This window comes from Ranitomeya imitator, chromosome 1, assembly GCF_032444005.1.
Source record: "Ranitomeya imitator isolate aRanImi1 chromosome 1, aRanImi1.pri, whole genome shotgun sequence".
Taxonomy (NCBI): domain Eukaryota; kingdom Metazoa; phylum Chordata; class Amphibia; order Anura; family Dendrobatidae; genus Ranitomeya; species Ranitomeya imitator.
In genome coordinates this window covers 888,325,292-888,341,744 of record NC_091282.1, presented here as the reverse complement: position 1 = coordinate 888,341,744, position 16,453 = coordinate 888,325,292, and the positions used below count along the sequence as shown (strand labels likewise).

At 42.0% G+C, this 16,453-nt stretch overlaps 1 protein-coding gene across 2 annotated transcripts in view; it reads right to left on the bottom strand.

The window, feature by feature from the left end:
- LOC138652748 (putative nuclease HARBI1) overlaps positions 1-16,453 on the bottom strand; it is a 114,473-nt gene that overhangs the window by 13,722 nt on the left and 84,298 nt on the right. For both annotated transcript variants that reach the window (XM_069743145.1, XM_069743146.1), the window contains 2 exons: positions 9,705-10,414; positions 5,902-6,270 (listed from right to left, as the gene is read on the bottom strand). In XM_069743145.1, coding sequence (XP_069599246.1) covers positions 5,902-6,270; positions 9,705-10,407 — 1,072 coding nt within the window. In that variant the 5' untranslated portion in view covers positions 10,408-10,414. The remainder of the gene's footprint in view (positions 1-5,901; positions 6,271-9,704; positions 10,415-16,453) is intronic.

The window sequence follows — 16,453 nt, the reverse complement described above, 5'->3', positions numbered from 1 at the left end:
TGGGTCATGAAGGGGTTAAAGGCTAAGTATACAGTTGTGAGCTGATATTAATAGGCTGGGAAGCTCCATGGGTATTAGCCCCTTCCCAGGCTATAAACATCTGCCCCCAGCCGTCTGCTTTCCCTCTGCTGGTTACGAAAATTACGCGGGAGCCCACGCCATTTTTTCAGAAAAATTATTTTCTATTAATACATGTACAGTGAGCTGTACACATACTGTACTAATTGTATTTGCCACTGACATCTGTATATCTACCTATTCAATGTGCGTTACTGTATGTAATCCATCTCTTCTATCCGGTCGGCTCCTGCTGTGATTTTACAGTATGCTGCTGCTGAATTGCCGGCAATTCTTCTATCTACCGTATGTAATATATATACATACAGTTATATGAAAAAGTTTGGGCACCCCTATTAATCTTAAGCTTAATGTTTTATAAAAATTGGATTTTTTTTTGCAACAGCTATTTCAGTTTCATATATCTAATAACTGTTGGACACAGTAATGTTTCTGCCTTGAAATGAAGTTTATTGTACTAACAGAAAATGTGCAATCAACAGTTATTAGCTATATGAAACTGAAATGGCTGCTGCAAAAAAAAACAATTTTTATAAAATATTAAGCTTAAGATTAATATGGGTGCCCAAACTTTTTCATATAACTGTATATACAGTGGGGGAAATAAGAATTTGATCTGGCTCCTACAGATTAGTTAGAGGCTCCTAATCAACTCGTTACCCGCATTAAAGACAGCTGTCTTACATAGTCACCTTTAGGCCGGGGTCACACTTGCGAGTGTGATGTGAGAAACTCGCATGAGTCTCTCGCATCAATACCCGGCACTGCCGCTGGCACTCGGGACCGGAGTGTGCGGCTGCTTGTATTTCTGGTCCCGAGTGCTGGCGGCAGCACCAGGTATTGATGCGAGAGACTCGTGCGAGTTTCTCACATCACACTCGCACGTGTGACCCCGGCCTTACGAAAAGGCTCCTGTCCACAGACTCAATACTGAATCTTTCCTCACAAAACTATATATCAATATACTCGGCTCTTACTGCTCTGTAACATGAGGCCTGCAGATTAGTTTACATTATCATGGCGACAGGGTCCTTTTAAAAACACAAAACAAAGGTAGTCTTGTATTAAATGAGCAGATGTTCCCTTGTTCACTTGTGTAAAAATGTATGAACTACTGCCTAGGACTCGCTATTTCTTGTCTATGATACATATGGACATATCTACTGTATGATCGGAGCATTACCTGCATTGTTCATACGTAGGCCCCGATGTGTTACTACATTTGTGCCGTTTTTTACTAGTTTTTGGTGTTTTTCATTTGCTCCTTACTCTTCTTTTAATTTGCACCTTTTTAAAGTCTATTTAAGGCTATGTGCACACGTTGCGGATTAGGCCTAGGAATTTCTGGTGTGGATTCTGCCTCTCCTGGCAGAAAACGCACCTGCGGATTTGTCGCGTTTTTTGTGCGTTTTTGCTGCAGTTTTCTTGCGGATTTTGTGCGGTTCCGCAGCGTTTTTGCTGCCGTTTTGTTGCGGATTTGCTGTGTTTTTTACCCCTGCGGTTTTCTATAATGGAATGGGTACAAAAACGCTGCAGATCCGCAAAAAAGTAGTGACATCCTACTTCTTTTAATCCGCAGTGGATTTTCCACAACGTGTGCACAGCTTTTTTTTTATCATTGATTTACATTGTACTGTAAATCAATTGCGGATCTGCAGCGTTTCTGCACCTCAAAAAACAGTGCGGATCCACAGAGAATCCGCAACGTGTGCACATACCCTTGTTCGCCTGTTTTGTTTTTTTTGGTTTTCTATTGTTGGTAGAATTTGGGGTTTCCAGATGTTTTCAGCTAATTCATCTTCTACTACTTTTTAAAGGTTGGCTACATTTTTATGCATGCATACGTACTCCCCTAAAGTGATTTTTTTTTTTTTTATGCCAGAAACGTTTGCACAAATTTTGCAGTGTTGCAAAGGTTAAAGGGGTGACCGGAAATTTTAGTCTCAAGTAGCAGAAGTGAATATGACGGCATATTACCACATCATGGAAAACTCTTCTTTATAATGGCTCGCTCATACTGTCGTACAACATGGCTGGGTGCTATGTGATGTTTTATCGGATAGCACTCAGCCCATTGTTATACTATGGGATAGAGCAGATCTGGGATTGGTGTCTCATGACAAATCAGCATGAGAAAATAATCGAAGCATGCTGCGTGTGGCTCCAATATTCGGATCACAAGTATCAGATCACACATAGATGATACTCCGACATTAGTATAATCGGCATGAGAGAATATACGCCAGTGTGAGCGAACTCTTATTTACTAAGCAAGCAATAAAAATTAGATGAGAATACAAGCAAATAGCAGGCTACAGCATTTTTGTGTCTACTGACACTTCTGTCATCAATATCTGATTAATGGAGGTGCGAGACTCTGCATCCCTGCCGATCAGCTATTCCAGGGGTCGACAACCTGAAGTGCTCAGTTATGGACCTGCACAGCATAGGGCCATCAATGGTATAGTGGCCATGGCTGGGTACTGCACATCCACAGACTTAGCGGGTGGATGTGCAGTAGCTGGCCCTGGCCACTATACAGTTGTGCTGTGCAGCGCTGCAACAAATTTACCAAAATGTGAAATGCTGCAGATTGTCTGTGGGGATTTACAGAAAGAAGATCTGCAGGATTTTACAGTAGTAGCTAAGTAGATGAAATTTCAAAAAACAATCCTGCGGGGGAAAAAAAGCCTCAAGGCTATGTGCACTTGGTGTCTTGTTGCAGAGATTTCAGTGCGGAAACTCAGTTTTCAAAGCGTATTGAAATTTGGAGGAGATTTAGGTGATTTTTGTATGTTTTGTTCGTGAACCCTCTCTGGCAGCTGTTTTGCGATCGTTTTCTCGCAGCTGGCTATCTTCTATTATAGAGAGCGAGAGGTTTCCAAACTCTGCCGCCCTTACAATGACCATGTCACCCCTTATAACCACTCCAAGATTTCCAAACCCGACATAAATGACATAAGTCGGAACATGTGCACAGCAATATGGTTTTGACGCTGTTGTGAAGTGGGTTTGCTGTGCTTTTCCCAGGCAGTTACTTGGTGTAAGATAATCTGTGGATCAGCAGAAAAATTTGTAAGTCTTTTAAAAACTTTCCACAAAGTGCAAAAAAAAGCACTGTAAACTTCTTTTCCTTGGTGCTTTTGTGGCTGCAGTGGCTGACAGTCTCTATAACCTAACCACCTGCAATGATGTCTCACTCCATGTGACTGCTGCAGTCAATCGCAGACTGCAGCAATTACATGTGACAAGACATCAAAGCAAGGTGAGCGGGTTGTACGGGACCGGGACAGTGAGCCGCAGAAGCTCTGAAGGCAGGACATTTTCAATTGTTGGTGCTTATTTTCAGCAGATAAATTGCACAAGTAAATCAATAATTCCTAATACCGGCCACCTCACTGCTCGATGCCCACCATTCGGTCCTCTTGTTTCTGTGATTGGGCGCACCGTATCTACACTGTGTGCAGAATTATTAGGCAAGTTGTATTTTGATCACATTAAACTTTTTATACATATTGTCCTACTCCAAGCTGTACAGGCTTGAGAGCCAGCTACCAATTAAGTAAATCAGGTGATGTGTATCTCTGTAATGACAACAAAACCCTATATAAGGTGTGCTTAATTATTAGGCAACTTCCTTTCCTTTGGCAAAATGGGTCAGAAGAGAGATTTGACGGGCTCTGAAAAGTCCAAAATTGTGAGATGTCTTGCAGAGAGATACAGCAGTCTTGAAATTGTCAAACTTTTGAAGCGTGATCACCGAACAATCAAGCGTTTCATGGCATATAGCCAACAGCGTCGCAAGAAGCGTGTTGAGCAAAAAAGGCGCAAAATTACTGTCCATGAATTGAGGAAAATCAAGCGTGAAGCTGCCAAGATGCCATTTGCCACCAGTTTTGCCATATTTCAGAGCTGCAACAATACTGGAGTAACAAAAAGCACAAGGTGTGCGATACTGAGGGACAAGGCCAAGGTATGGAGGGCTGAAAAACGACCACCTTTGAACAAGAAACATAAGATAAAATGTCAAGACTGGGCCAAGAAATATCTTAAGACTGCCTTTTCAAAGGTTTTATGGACTGATGAAATGAGAGTGACTCTTGATGGGCCAGATGGACGGGCCAGAGGCTGGAACGGTAAAGGCCAGTGAGCTCCACTCCGAATCAGACGCCAGCAAGATGGAGGTGGGGTACTGGTATGGGCTGGAATCATCAAAGATGAACTTGTGGAACCTTTTTGGGTTGAGGATGGAGTGAAGCTCAACTCCCAGACCTACTGGCAGTTTCTGTAAGACAACTTCTTTAAGCAGTGGTACAGGAAGAAGTCTGTGTCGTTCAAGAAAAACATGATTTTCATGCAGGACAATGCTCCATCACATGCCTCCAACTACTCCACAGCATGGCTGGCCAGTAAAGGTCTAAAAGAAGAAAAAATAATGACATGGCCCCCTTGTTCACCTGATCTGAACCCCATAGAGAACCTGTGGTCCCTCATAAAATGTGAGATCTACAGGGAGGGAAAACAGTCCACCTCTCGGAACAGTGTCTGGGAGGCTGTGGTGGCTGCTGCACGCAATGTTACGACAGTAATAGTTAAGGTACCGTCACACTAAGCGACGCTGCAGCGATACCGACAACGATGTCGATCGCTGCAGCGTCGCTGTTTGGTCGCTGGAGAGCTGTCACACAGACAGCTCTCCAGCGACCAACTATCCCGAAGTCCCCGGGTAACCAGGGTAAACATCGGGTTACTAAGCGCAGGGCCGCGCTTAGTAACCCGATGTTTACCCTGGTTACTGTTGTAAATGTAAAAAAAAAAAACACTACATACTTACATTCCCGGTGTCTGGTCACGTCCATCTCCTTCAGCTTCCCGCACTGACTGAGAGCCGGCCGTAAAGTACAGCGGTGACGTCACCGCTGTGCTGTACTTTACGGCTGGCCGGCGCTCACCAGTCAGTGCGGGAAGCTGAAGGCGAGGGACATGACCAGACACCGGGAATGTGAGTATGTAGTGTTTTTTTTTTTACATTTACAACGGTAACCAGGGTAAACATCGGGTTACTAAGCACGGCCCTGCGCTTAGTAACCCGATGTTTACCCTGGTTACCAGTGAAGACATCGCTGAATCGGCGTCACACACGCCGATTCAGCTATGTCAGCGGGAGATCCAGTGACAAAATAAAGTTCTGGACTTTCCCCAGTGACCAACGATCTCCCAGCAGGGGCCTGATCATTGGTTGCTGTCACACATAACGATTTCGTTAACTATATCGTTGCTACGTCACAAAAAGCAACGATATCGTTAACGATATTGTTATGTGCGACGGTACCTTTACCCTCACAAACAGATATCTTCCTAAGATAGCCAAATCTAAAAAAAAAAAAAAAAACACTCCAACTTCCAAAAATATTAAGCTTTGATATTTGAGTCTTTTGGGTTGATTGAGAACATAGTTGTTGATCAATAATAAAAATAATCCTCTAAAATACAACTTGCCTAATAATTCTGCACACAGTGTATGGCCTCTTCACTATGGATCAGTACTTTTGGTCATGTCCAGGCATTACTTCCAGTCACAAGGTTGCCATGTCAAAGTCTGGGTGCAACTAGAAGATTCAGTGCATGATGGCGGAAAGAAGGGGACCGGACGGTGAGCAGGAGAGCTATTAATTTTGTTTTTTAACTAATACCGCACTGTCTGGTCTTTTTTCCCATAAGTAAATGTACATGCTAAAATACATAAAGTGTTACAATTTGCATGCTGCCCTGTGTACAAGGCCCAGTCTGCACATACAATCCGTACATATGACGTAATCTTACATGTGAAGTATCTGTTAATGACTTTAGTTCTGGTCAGTTTTCCGGCTTGTGTGTTTTCATCTTTTGACACGGGCGGCACAGGAGGCGGCGTTTCCAGATCATCCACGATATCAACATCTAGTTTCCGAATGACAGCCAAGTTATGCAGAATGCAGCACGCCAGGATAATCTGCGCTCCTTTTTCTGGAGAATACTGGAGAACACCCCCAGATCGATCAAGACATCGGAAGCGACTTTTTAGTGACCCAAAAGTGCGTCCGATGACTGAGTAAGCGGCCTTGTGGGCAGTGTTGTACTGTTTTTCTACTTTGGTTTTAGGGTCTTTAATTGGTGTCAACAGCCACTCGGTCAATGGATACGCATCATCGCCTGTGAAATAAACATTATTTGTAAAATGTTGGCAGTCATTGTAAAAAATATCAGCATGGTAAAGTATGAAATGGTATGAAATCGCTTTGTCATAGCAACTCTACATGCAGGGCACGTGCCCAACTTTGATTTTACATTGTTCAGGGTCAGGCGAGCAAATGAAAAATTATCCAATTTCCATCCAGAAACCTCAGATGTTTTTCATCCGCATTGTCATCCTTATTCCATCAGTGTATTTGGTTCTTACTTTAGTATTTATACATCAACACTTGAGTAAATACAGTGCCCTACATTAATATTGGCAATGTATCTGTAAAAATCAGAAGCTGTCGGACTGGGGAGCCAAGGGCCCACCAGTAACCAACTCCAGGACCCCACTTTTCACCTACATGAAACGTGACATTATCCTCAATCACAAAGTTCTATAACAATGAACTGGGTAGATTGGTAAATGAATAAGATGCCGCCTCTGTCTGGAAGTCTGTGATGAGCTTCATCCTCCCCTCCTCTCATATAAGAAAGTGGTGGCCCACCGGAGGATTCTCCTGTTCTCCTGTGGGCCAGTCCAAGCCTGGCTATAGGAATGATCCGTACAGGATTTTATACTTGGCTTCTATAGTCGAGTCTTATCAAATATATGGAAGAGAATAGTGCACACTTCGATTTTTTTTTTTCACATAGACATTCAGTCCATGTGAAAATACGGTCACTTGAACAGTCCTGTTCAAAAGCATTGGTCCTTGTCTGAATGAACCCTACCGTGCGTTTATATTCTATTGTATATAGGTTGGATAAAATCAAAAGAATCCAGATCCAGCATGAAAAATGATATATATTTTTTATTCATCCATTAATATTGTAAACAAATGAAACCATTTTATGCACATATCGTCCTATAGAACAAGTCCCACGAGAAACATACAGATTCCAGGATGATAGCCGTGCCTTACTGGCTGGTTCACACTGGCTTACACAAACTGCATGGGGTCAGAATGCTCATTAGGCTTAGTTCATATTTATACAAAACTGCATTCAACGTACATGGCAGTGCACCCGTACTGTAAAATGGGCAAGACCTAGAAAAACAATAAAAAAGGCTCTTTTGACCTTTTTTCTGTTCAGCGGTACATTATATTATTATTATTTTATTTTTTTTTATGAACAGAAAAAAATAGTTGGCCATATTTTTTCATTCCACCTGTCCCAAAATTTTTTAGACCTATTCTTCTTTCTAATGTACACATTTTTAAAGAATTTGGCAGGAACAATTAACTTCTATAGACACAAGCACTGTACCTCCCTACAAAGTTGGCAATGAAGATCAAAGGGGTAGGTCTGTCTAAACCAGTAAACAAGGTTTAAAAAAAAAAACCTCCAAAAAACGTATAGATATAGACGGACGTATTGCATATGAAAAACGTATGTACAGAAATTTAGGCAGACATAGATTGATGTACGGCACACATTAGCATATATTTTTAAAATATGCATCCGAAGCAAACGGACGTGAACGTGGCCTTAAAGGGAACCTGTCACCTGAATTTGGCAGGACAGGTTTTCGGTCATATGGGTGGAGTTTTCAGGTGCTTGTTTCACCCTTTCCTTACCCGCTGGCTGCATGCTGGCCGCAATATTGGATTGAAGTTCATGCTGTGTCCTCCGTAGTACACGCCTGCGCAAGGCAATCTTTAAGGAAAGGGTGAATCAAACACCCGAAAACCCCGCCCATATGACCAAAAACCGGTCCCGCCAAATTCAGGTGACAGGTTCCCTTTAAGGCAATCATCCTTTCCCAATAATAGCATGCATGTGCTGACCGAGTCCATTTAATGGACATCTCCATTAGACATTTCCAAATTCAAGCAGATCTCAGGGGATTTTTGACCTGGCCAGCCCATGATTACCTGTAATCTGCAAAGGAAATATGGTACAGCACGCTAAATTAGTGAGCTCCCTTAAAAAAACTAATAGGGAAGATGACAGACAAAACTTTTTAAAACATTTTCTTTGAAATGTATAATTTTTTTATTCAATTCGAAAGTGGATCTGTTACCGGATTTCACAATACAAACTACGTAAGTTAATTATTAGGTCTCTTGGACATGATAAGGATCCATTCTGCACTTATTTTCAGAATCCACGTCAGAATGTCCCTATAATCCTTTATGAAAGTTTCACTCAATCTCCACCCACCCATCCAGCCTGATTGACAGCTCCTCCTCACACTGCTCAGTACAGGTTGCAGCTGTCAGTCCGGCTGGGTATGTCTACACTGAATACACTTGGAGTGAGCGATTTTATTTTATTATTATTTTATTATATTCATGTCAATATTAAGTTTGTAGAGCCATTTGATGTGGATTTTCATAGGAAGTATCCATCTCATCAGATCGAAGATAGTTTGGTCATTTTTCCCCTGTTCCTGACCAGGCACATTTTTTTAGTTTTTCCTGTACATGTGGCTTCTCGTTCAGATATTCAAATGATTTCTGGCACTTTGTTGTTATTTTTCAAAACAATGATGTTATATATCAGACATGTTTTTATTTATGAGAATGGAGCTAGTAACAGTAATTTATTTCACACATTGTGCCCTGTATAAGGTCATAAAATACCTTTTGAGGTGCATTTCAACATTTAAATATTAATTTTTATCTGATTTCCCCTGTAACTGTGGCTATTACATTAGCCCGAGTTACAGGGTTAATTCAGGCTTCTGCCTGCACTGCAGAGCCTGCTCTCTCAAAACCCAGTGACCACACGATCACCGTGTCCATAGGAGGAAGGGCTGTCAGTCCTTCCCATCCTCAATACATGGTGCTTGCTTGTATTTACAGTGATTGGGAAGTCAGAGAAGGTAATAAAACATCTTTGCCTTCCCTGGGGGAGTCTGGCTGTGCCTGACAGCCAGCTCTCCGCTACCGCAGCTTTATGATCTCGTGCAGCTGCTCTTCGATGCAGTAACGTTTTAGAACATCACTGCAGTGTAGAATGCGGACCACCCAGAAGTCTATGGGTGATCTGCAAGTAGATAACAATGTCTGCAATTTGCATTGTGATACTGAGAGATCCTGGCAGATCTCTTTTAATATTCATCCTTGTTAAAAGTGACCATGGTAGCTACAATTTCAGCTACTTTAGAATTTCATTAGACAATTATACTACACAAATCATTGCTTTCTGTAAGCATGGAGTATAAGTGGGGAGACAACTAATTGTCTCAAAGTGTTAAGAGGAACAGGATTCGTCCACCCTCTATCACAGTGGGACAAATTTATTACAAAGATCATGTCTCTTTTCAGCTCAGGAGGTTTGGCTTCATATGTGGGTACCAGACCTGATACAGATAATACAATAATTTTGCCTCTACAAAATGTTCGACTATATCTTTCAATATTGTTTTAAGGTGAACTTTGAAAATTAAGTCTACTCACCCAAAATCCAACCCTCGGGAAGGTTTCCGGAAGCCAAAATTGTATGCAAACTGGAATGTTTTAGGATATAGGAATCATGGGTGGATCCAGGGTATCCTGCTACCAAATTAAGAATCCTCATCTCAGAGTCACATACCATCTGGACATTTAGGGAGTGGAAATTCTTACTGTTTCTGTAAATATCTTCTGTTGGAGGTGACAGAGCAACATGTGTACAGTCAATGATTCCCATGACTTTAGGAAAAGATGACATTTTATAAAAGCCATCCTTCACTGTTTGTATAGCTGCTTTATCTGACGGGAAAACAATATAATGTGGCGTTAACTTGTTTATGGCCTTCAGGACCTGTGTTAAATGGCGGCTGAAACTAGGCTGGGATATGCCGGAGAGAGCGGAAACTGTGCCCTGAAACGATGCAGACGAAAAGTAATGTAGAGCACTAAGCAGTTTCACCATTCCTGGTACGGCATGATTTCTTTCACAGTTTGGCTCTATATCTTGCTGAATCTGTTCGTATAACTCAAGGATAACCTCAGTACTAAAGCGATACCTAGACCTAACTTCTTCTTCATTTAATCCAAAAAGGGATATCCGTGGTCTAAAAATGCGTTCTCTGTGCTTCTGGTTGGGATTGGATTCTGGCTGTAATAGTTTTTGCTGTGCACTCTTTTCATGTATGTGAAACATGGCATGGAGATCCATAACAGACCTAAAAAGGATAAAGAAGAAAAGCAAAGGTCACAATCATCCCACAAAATGCATAGGCACAACGACTTATATTTATTATACATTTCTTAATGTTCTCAAGGTGCGGACAGTATGCCATAAATTCTAATTTACCCAAAATTCATCTCAAGAAAATGTTCTCCTTCTATAGAGAGATAGACATGATGATCAAATTAAGTTAATCTGCAATGATACAATTTTCCAGACTAACTACTTTTAGAGAAATCCGATTATAGCTGCTGATAATGATTTCACCTTTCTCTCCTGTCTGAACTAAAAAGCTAAGAATCCGTTTGCATGGACAAACCGCCGGTACGAAACGACCATCAATCAGTAAACATTTTCTGATCGGCAATAGCCAAGTGATCTGACATAGATTGCTCAGTGTGCATAGACCGCCACGGTTCTCGGCAGTGCGAGTCCTATTGGCACAAAAGATCATTTAGTCTGATGAACGAGAGTTTTGCTCGCTAATCGGCGGCCTATTTACACTGCAACATAATCTTGAAACCAGTGTTTTTACATTATCTTTCGGCTATGAACATGTATTACAGTGTTGTAGGCATGAAAACCGGTCTTTTCAATGAGGTTGTCAGATAACACGTCTTTAACTACTCAGGTCTTCTGAAGGAAGGATTGCCACTGTCCAACTTGGAAAAAAAAGAAGGAAAGGAGGCTTTGTCAGTCATAAGACGAGTGTACAACACGGATGTGTGCAGTCCGTGTAAGAATGTCTCAGATATGTGAAAAAATGAATGCGCTATTCTTTTGTGTATTTAGCATGAAACTCATTTGTACAAGTCTATGGATGCGCAAAAAAAAAATCTGATCTCATATGGAACATTCGTATTGCATCCAATTTTTATGGCTACATTGCCTTCATTAACCTAGGAAACTGCATTTGCTCGTTTTAAACTGGTGATGCATAAATACGGATGCCACATGGATGTTGCACAGATGTAAAAAAGGACACAGGGATGGCACATTAAAAAAAAACATGGATGTCAATATGGATAAAAATCGTTCGAGTTTTCTGAATAAAAATCAGATTATCTTTTTCTACTCTCGTCTGAACCTGGCCTTAAAATGAAACGGTCCACGTTTATAGGCAATGGTGTGAAAATGTTATTGCCAACATTAATTTCACCATTTCACATACCATAATTATAAATATACAGGCCCCAATAAACATTCCCCCACCGACCTTCCCTCAAAGTCATATGCTGTGAGGAAAATAAGTATTTCATACACTGACGATTTTGCAAGTTTTCTTTCCTACAAAGGGTGGAGAGGTCTGTAATTTTTATCATATGTACACTTCAAAGGCAAGAGACAGATTCTTAAAAAGAAGTCCGGATAATCACATTGACTTTGACTTTTACATAATTAATTTGCATTTTATTGCATGAAATAAGTATTTGATATAATAGAAAAACAGAACTTAATATTTGGTACACAAACCATTGTTTGCAATTACAGAGCTCAGACTTTCCTTTAGTTATTGACCAAGTTTTCACACACTCAGGGATTTTGGCCCACTTCTCCATACAGATCTTTCTGGTTTCGGGGGCGGTCGCTGGGCAACATTGAGTTTCAGCTCCCTCCAAAGATTTCCTATTGGGTTCACATCTGGAGTTTGGCTAGGCGACTCCAGAACCTTGAAATGCTTCCTACAGAACCATTCCTTAAATGCCCTGACTGTTTGTTTCTGGTCATTGTCATAATGGAAGACCCAGGTACGACCCATCTCCAATGCTCTTACAGAGGGAAGGAGTTTTTTGGCCAAAATCTCGCAATACATGACACCATCCATCCTTTAATATGGTGCAGTCGTCCTGTCCCCATTGCAGAAAAGCAGAATCTGTCACCTGAATTTGGCGGGACCAGTTTTTGGTCATATGGGCGGAGTTTTCGGGTGTTTGATTCACCCTTTCCTTACCCGCTGGCTGCATGCTGGCCGCAATATTGGATTGAAGTTCATTCTATGTCCTCCGTAGTACACGCATGCACAAGGCAAGATTGCAAGATATAGCAACTCGCCATTGATTGCAAAGTATGGGAACCTTGTGTCGGCCCCCAGCTCTTGGGCAACCCCATCTATCACAGTCATATTTTCCAGTACACTTTTCAAGGTCAAGTCCTGCATTTTGGCAGTCACAAAATTCCCCCCAGAAACCCCCAGTTCAGGAATTTCAGTCTCACTGGTCACCATCTCGTCCTCATCACTAGCCAGGACACGCAAGGGGAACTCATCCATCTCTGACTGTGATGGGGTTTCAACAGGGTTGAGCTGGCACCTGTCTGCATCCTTTGATATCTCCGCTTCTCCCCACAAGTCCCCGAAAAGGCTGAAGTCCCTCCTGATTATCACAGGGTGCAGCAAACCTTCAACCACCCCAACCTCATGGGACTCCGTACCCTGGCATGTTTTAACCAACACTCTGGTGACAGGATAGTCTTTGGCGTCCCCAGGGATACAATGTACACCCACGTGTTTCCCCAGGATCAGCTGATGGGGATGTGTGACCCTTATCAGGGTCACCAAACTCCCTGAGTCTAAGAGTCATGTCACCAGAAACCCATTTATTGACATGGGACATACCTGCGACCCCTCACCGGGCTGATAGTCCACACTGCAGGTGGGGTAGGCGTAGTAGGAGCAGCGCCTCCCTAGGCTACAGTACATCTCTTTGGACGACAAGGGACAATATGAGGCTATATGTTCAGAACCACAACATCTCCAGCAAAGCAAGTCTTTATCTGTGGCCTTTGACAACTCTTCAATGACCCCTTTTGATCTAGGACTCCCCCCAGTGGTGGATTTACTACCCCTCTTTTGGGGCTCTGGTTCTCGCTGGGTACCCTAATAAAAGGATGCACCAACATTTAGCTTTCTTAGGGACCTCTCAACCACCTGGAACCGTTCCACTAGGCTCATCAGTTTGTCTGCATTTCTGGGATCTCCTTGGGCAACCCAGGTTTATACCGGCTTAGGAAGGTGCACGAACCTGTCCATGACATTGCGCTCGACCATCTGGGCTGGAGTGGAGGATTCCGGCTGCAGCCATTTTTGCACCATGCAGTAAGTCAAACTTTTGGGACTAGGCCCTCTGGGGCTCACCAGTCAAATAGGGGTTTAACCGGGACACTGTCTCTAAGAAAATGCTTGGTCTATTGTAGACAGCATAAACCAAGCTTGGGAAAGTAAACATGGCCCTCTAGGCAATACAGCAAAACAAAGAAACAAAAAGAAACACAGTCCTTTTCCTAGCAGGGATAAGCTCGCTCACAGGCAGCAATGTCCATGGTTCAGAGTTAGCACTCATTTCCCTGGAGTGATCCCTCTCCAGGCACACACTGAACACTGAAAGCTTTGGCAGTCAGTCATTTAAGCCCAGACCATGTGACTCCTCCATCATGTGATTGATCACATGATCTCAACATCACTCAGGTGAGACCTGCTCACAGGCCGCCCTGAAGCACAAACAGTCTGTCTCTATGATGACGAACATGTTTGTGCTTTGGAGCGGCCTGTGGGAAGGTTTTTCCTTGGTTTCTCTGGCTTAGATTAGGAAGATATGACTCTGCCTACACTCCTGTCCCGAAGCACAGGCATATCATTAGCCAAAAATTTCTAACACTGATTACACAAGAACCACAAGACTGATTTCTTCAAGCCAGTGATCATTTTAATCAGTATAACAGCGGCAACCTGACAGTGTATATAGTTTACAGAACAAAATCTTGCTGACATGTTCGCTGTAAGTGTACCTACTATAAAAATTACAGACCTATCCATTCTTTGTAGGTGGGAAAACTTGCAAAATCGGCAGTGTATCAAATACCTATTTTCCCCACTGTAGTAGGGACAAGAGGAGCTACCAAAAGATTATAAGTCCTCTTATAAGTCCAGCACCGACTCACCCGCAAGCGGTGACTCCTCCCACCAGGGCCGACTGCCCTCCACCTAAGACCCCGGTACAGTTTAATGCAATGATGGAGGAGAGAGCATCAGCTGATGCTTCTTCTCCCATCATTCCCCTCTTCTTCTGACACTGCGGGTGCGCGATGACGTCACATCATCGCGTACCTGCTGTGTGCCGGGCAGACTGCAGCTGCTGAGACCGGAGCAGAGCCGGGAGCAAACGGGACACGATGAGAGGTGAGGATTGTGAGTTTTTTTTAATATATGAATGAGTGAGTACTGGACTGTGGGGCCATTCTCGGGGGAGCTACATTATATTCTATGGGGAGGGCTGTATTATATTCTCTGGGGCTACATTATATTCTATAGAGGGGATGTATTATATTCTATGAGGGAGGGCTGTATTAGATTCTATGGGGGCCTACATTATATTCTATGGGGGGCTGTGTTAGATTCTATGGGGCCTACATTATATTCTATGGGGGCTGTATTAGATTCTATGGGGGGCTGTATTATATTCTATGAGGTAGGGCTGTATTATATTCTATGTGAGGGCTGTATTATATTCTATGTGGAGGCTGTATTATATTCTATGGGGGACTGTATTATATTCTATGGGGGCCTACATTATATTCTATGGGGCCTGTATTATAGTCTATGGGGGCCTATGTATTAAATTTATTTTATGTATTAAATTTATTATATTTTATGAGGGATGATTGCATCATACTCTATGAGGAGGCTACATTGTATTCTATGGGGGGCTACATAATATTCTATGATGGGCTGAATTATATCCTATGGGGCTGCATTATACTCTATGAGGGGGCTACCATATATTCTATGGAGGGGCTGCATTATACTGTGTGAGTGGGCTGGATTATATTCTATGGGGGGGTTACATTATATTGTGTGGCGAGGATGCATTATACTCAGGGGGCTACATTATATTCTGTGGGGTGGCTTCATTATACTCTGTGGGGTGGCTGCATTATACTATATGTGGGCTGTATTATACTGTATTGAGGACTATGGGGAATACATTATACTATATGAAGAACTATGGGGTGCATTATACTATGGGAAGTGAATTGTACTACATGGATGACTATGGCAGTGCTTATACTACACGGAGCACTATGAGGAGTGTATTATACTATATGGAGGATTGAGCAGTGTATTTTAATATATGGAGGACTATGAAGAGTATTATACTATATGGAAGACTGAGGAGGGTATTGTACTATATGGAGGACTGAGCAGTGTATTTTAATATATGGAGGACTATGAGGAGTGTATTATACTATATAGAGGACTGAGGAGTGTATTATTCTATATGGAAGACTGAGTAGTGCATTATACTATATGGAGGACTGAGCAATGTATTCTAATATATGGAGGACTATGAGGAGTGTATTATACTATATGGAGGACTATGTGTAGTGTATAATACTATATGGAGGACTGAGGAGTGTATTTTAATATATGGAGGACTATAGGAAGTGTATTACTATATTGAGTACTATGAGGAGTGTATTATACTATATGGAGGACTATGGGGAGTGTATCATACTATATGGAGGACTGAGTAGTGTATTATACTATATGGAGGACTGAGTGTATTTTAATATATGAGGACTATGAGGAGTGTATAATACTATATGGAGGACTGAGGAGTGTATTTTAATATATGGAGGACTATGAGGAGTGTATTATACTATATAGAGGACTATGGGTAGTGTATAATACTATATGGAGGACTGAGGAGTGTATTTTAATATATGAGGACTATAGGAAGTGTATTTTACTATATTGAGTACTATGGGGAGTGTATTATACTATATGGAGGACTATAGGGAGTGTATTATACTATATGGAGGACTATGGGGCACATTATATTATATGGGAGACTATGGGGTTTGCATTTTACAATATGGAGGACTGTGGTGCACGTTATACTATGTGGAGGACTACGGGGTGTATTATACTAAAGCAAAATGCTGCATATTCATCAAGTGATTGTTTATGCTGGAACAAAAATCATTGTTCTCAGCAGCACATCGCCGGAGTAAACTGTAGATATGCTGCTGATAACAT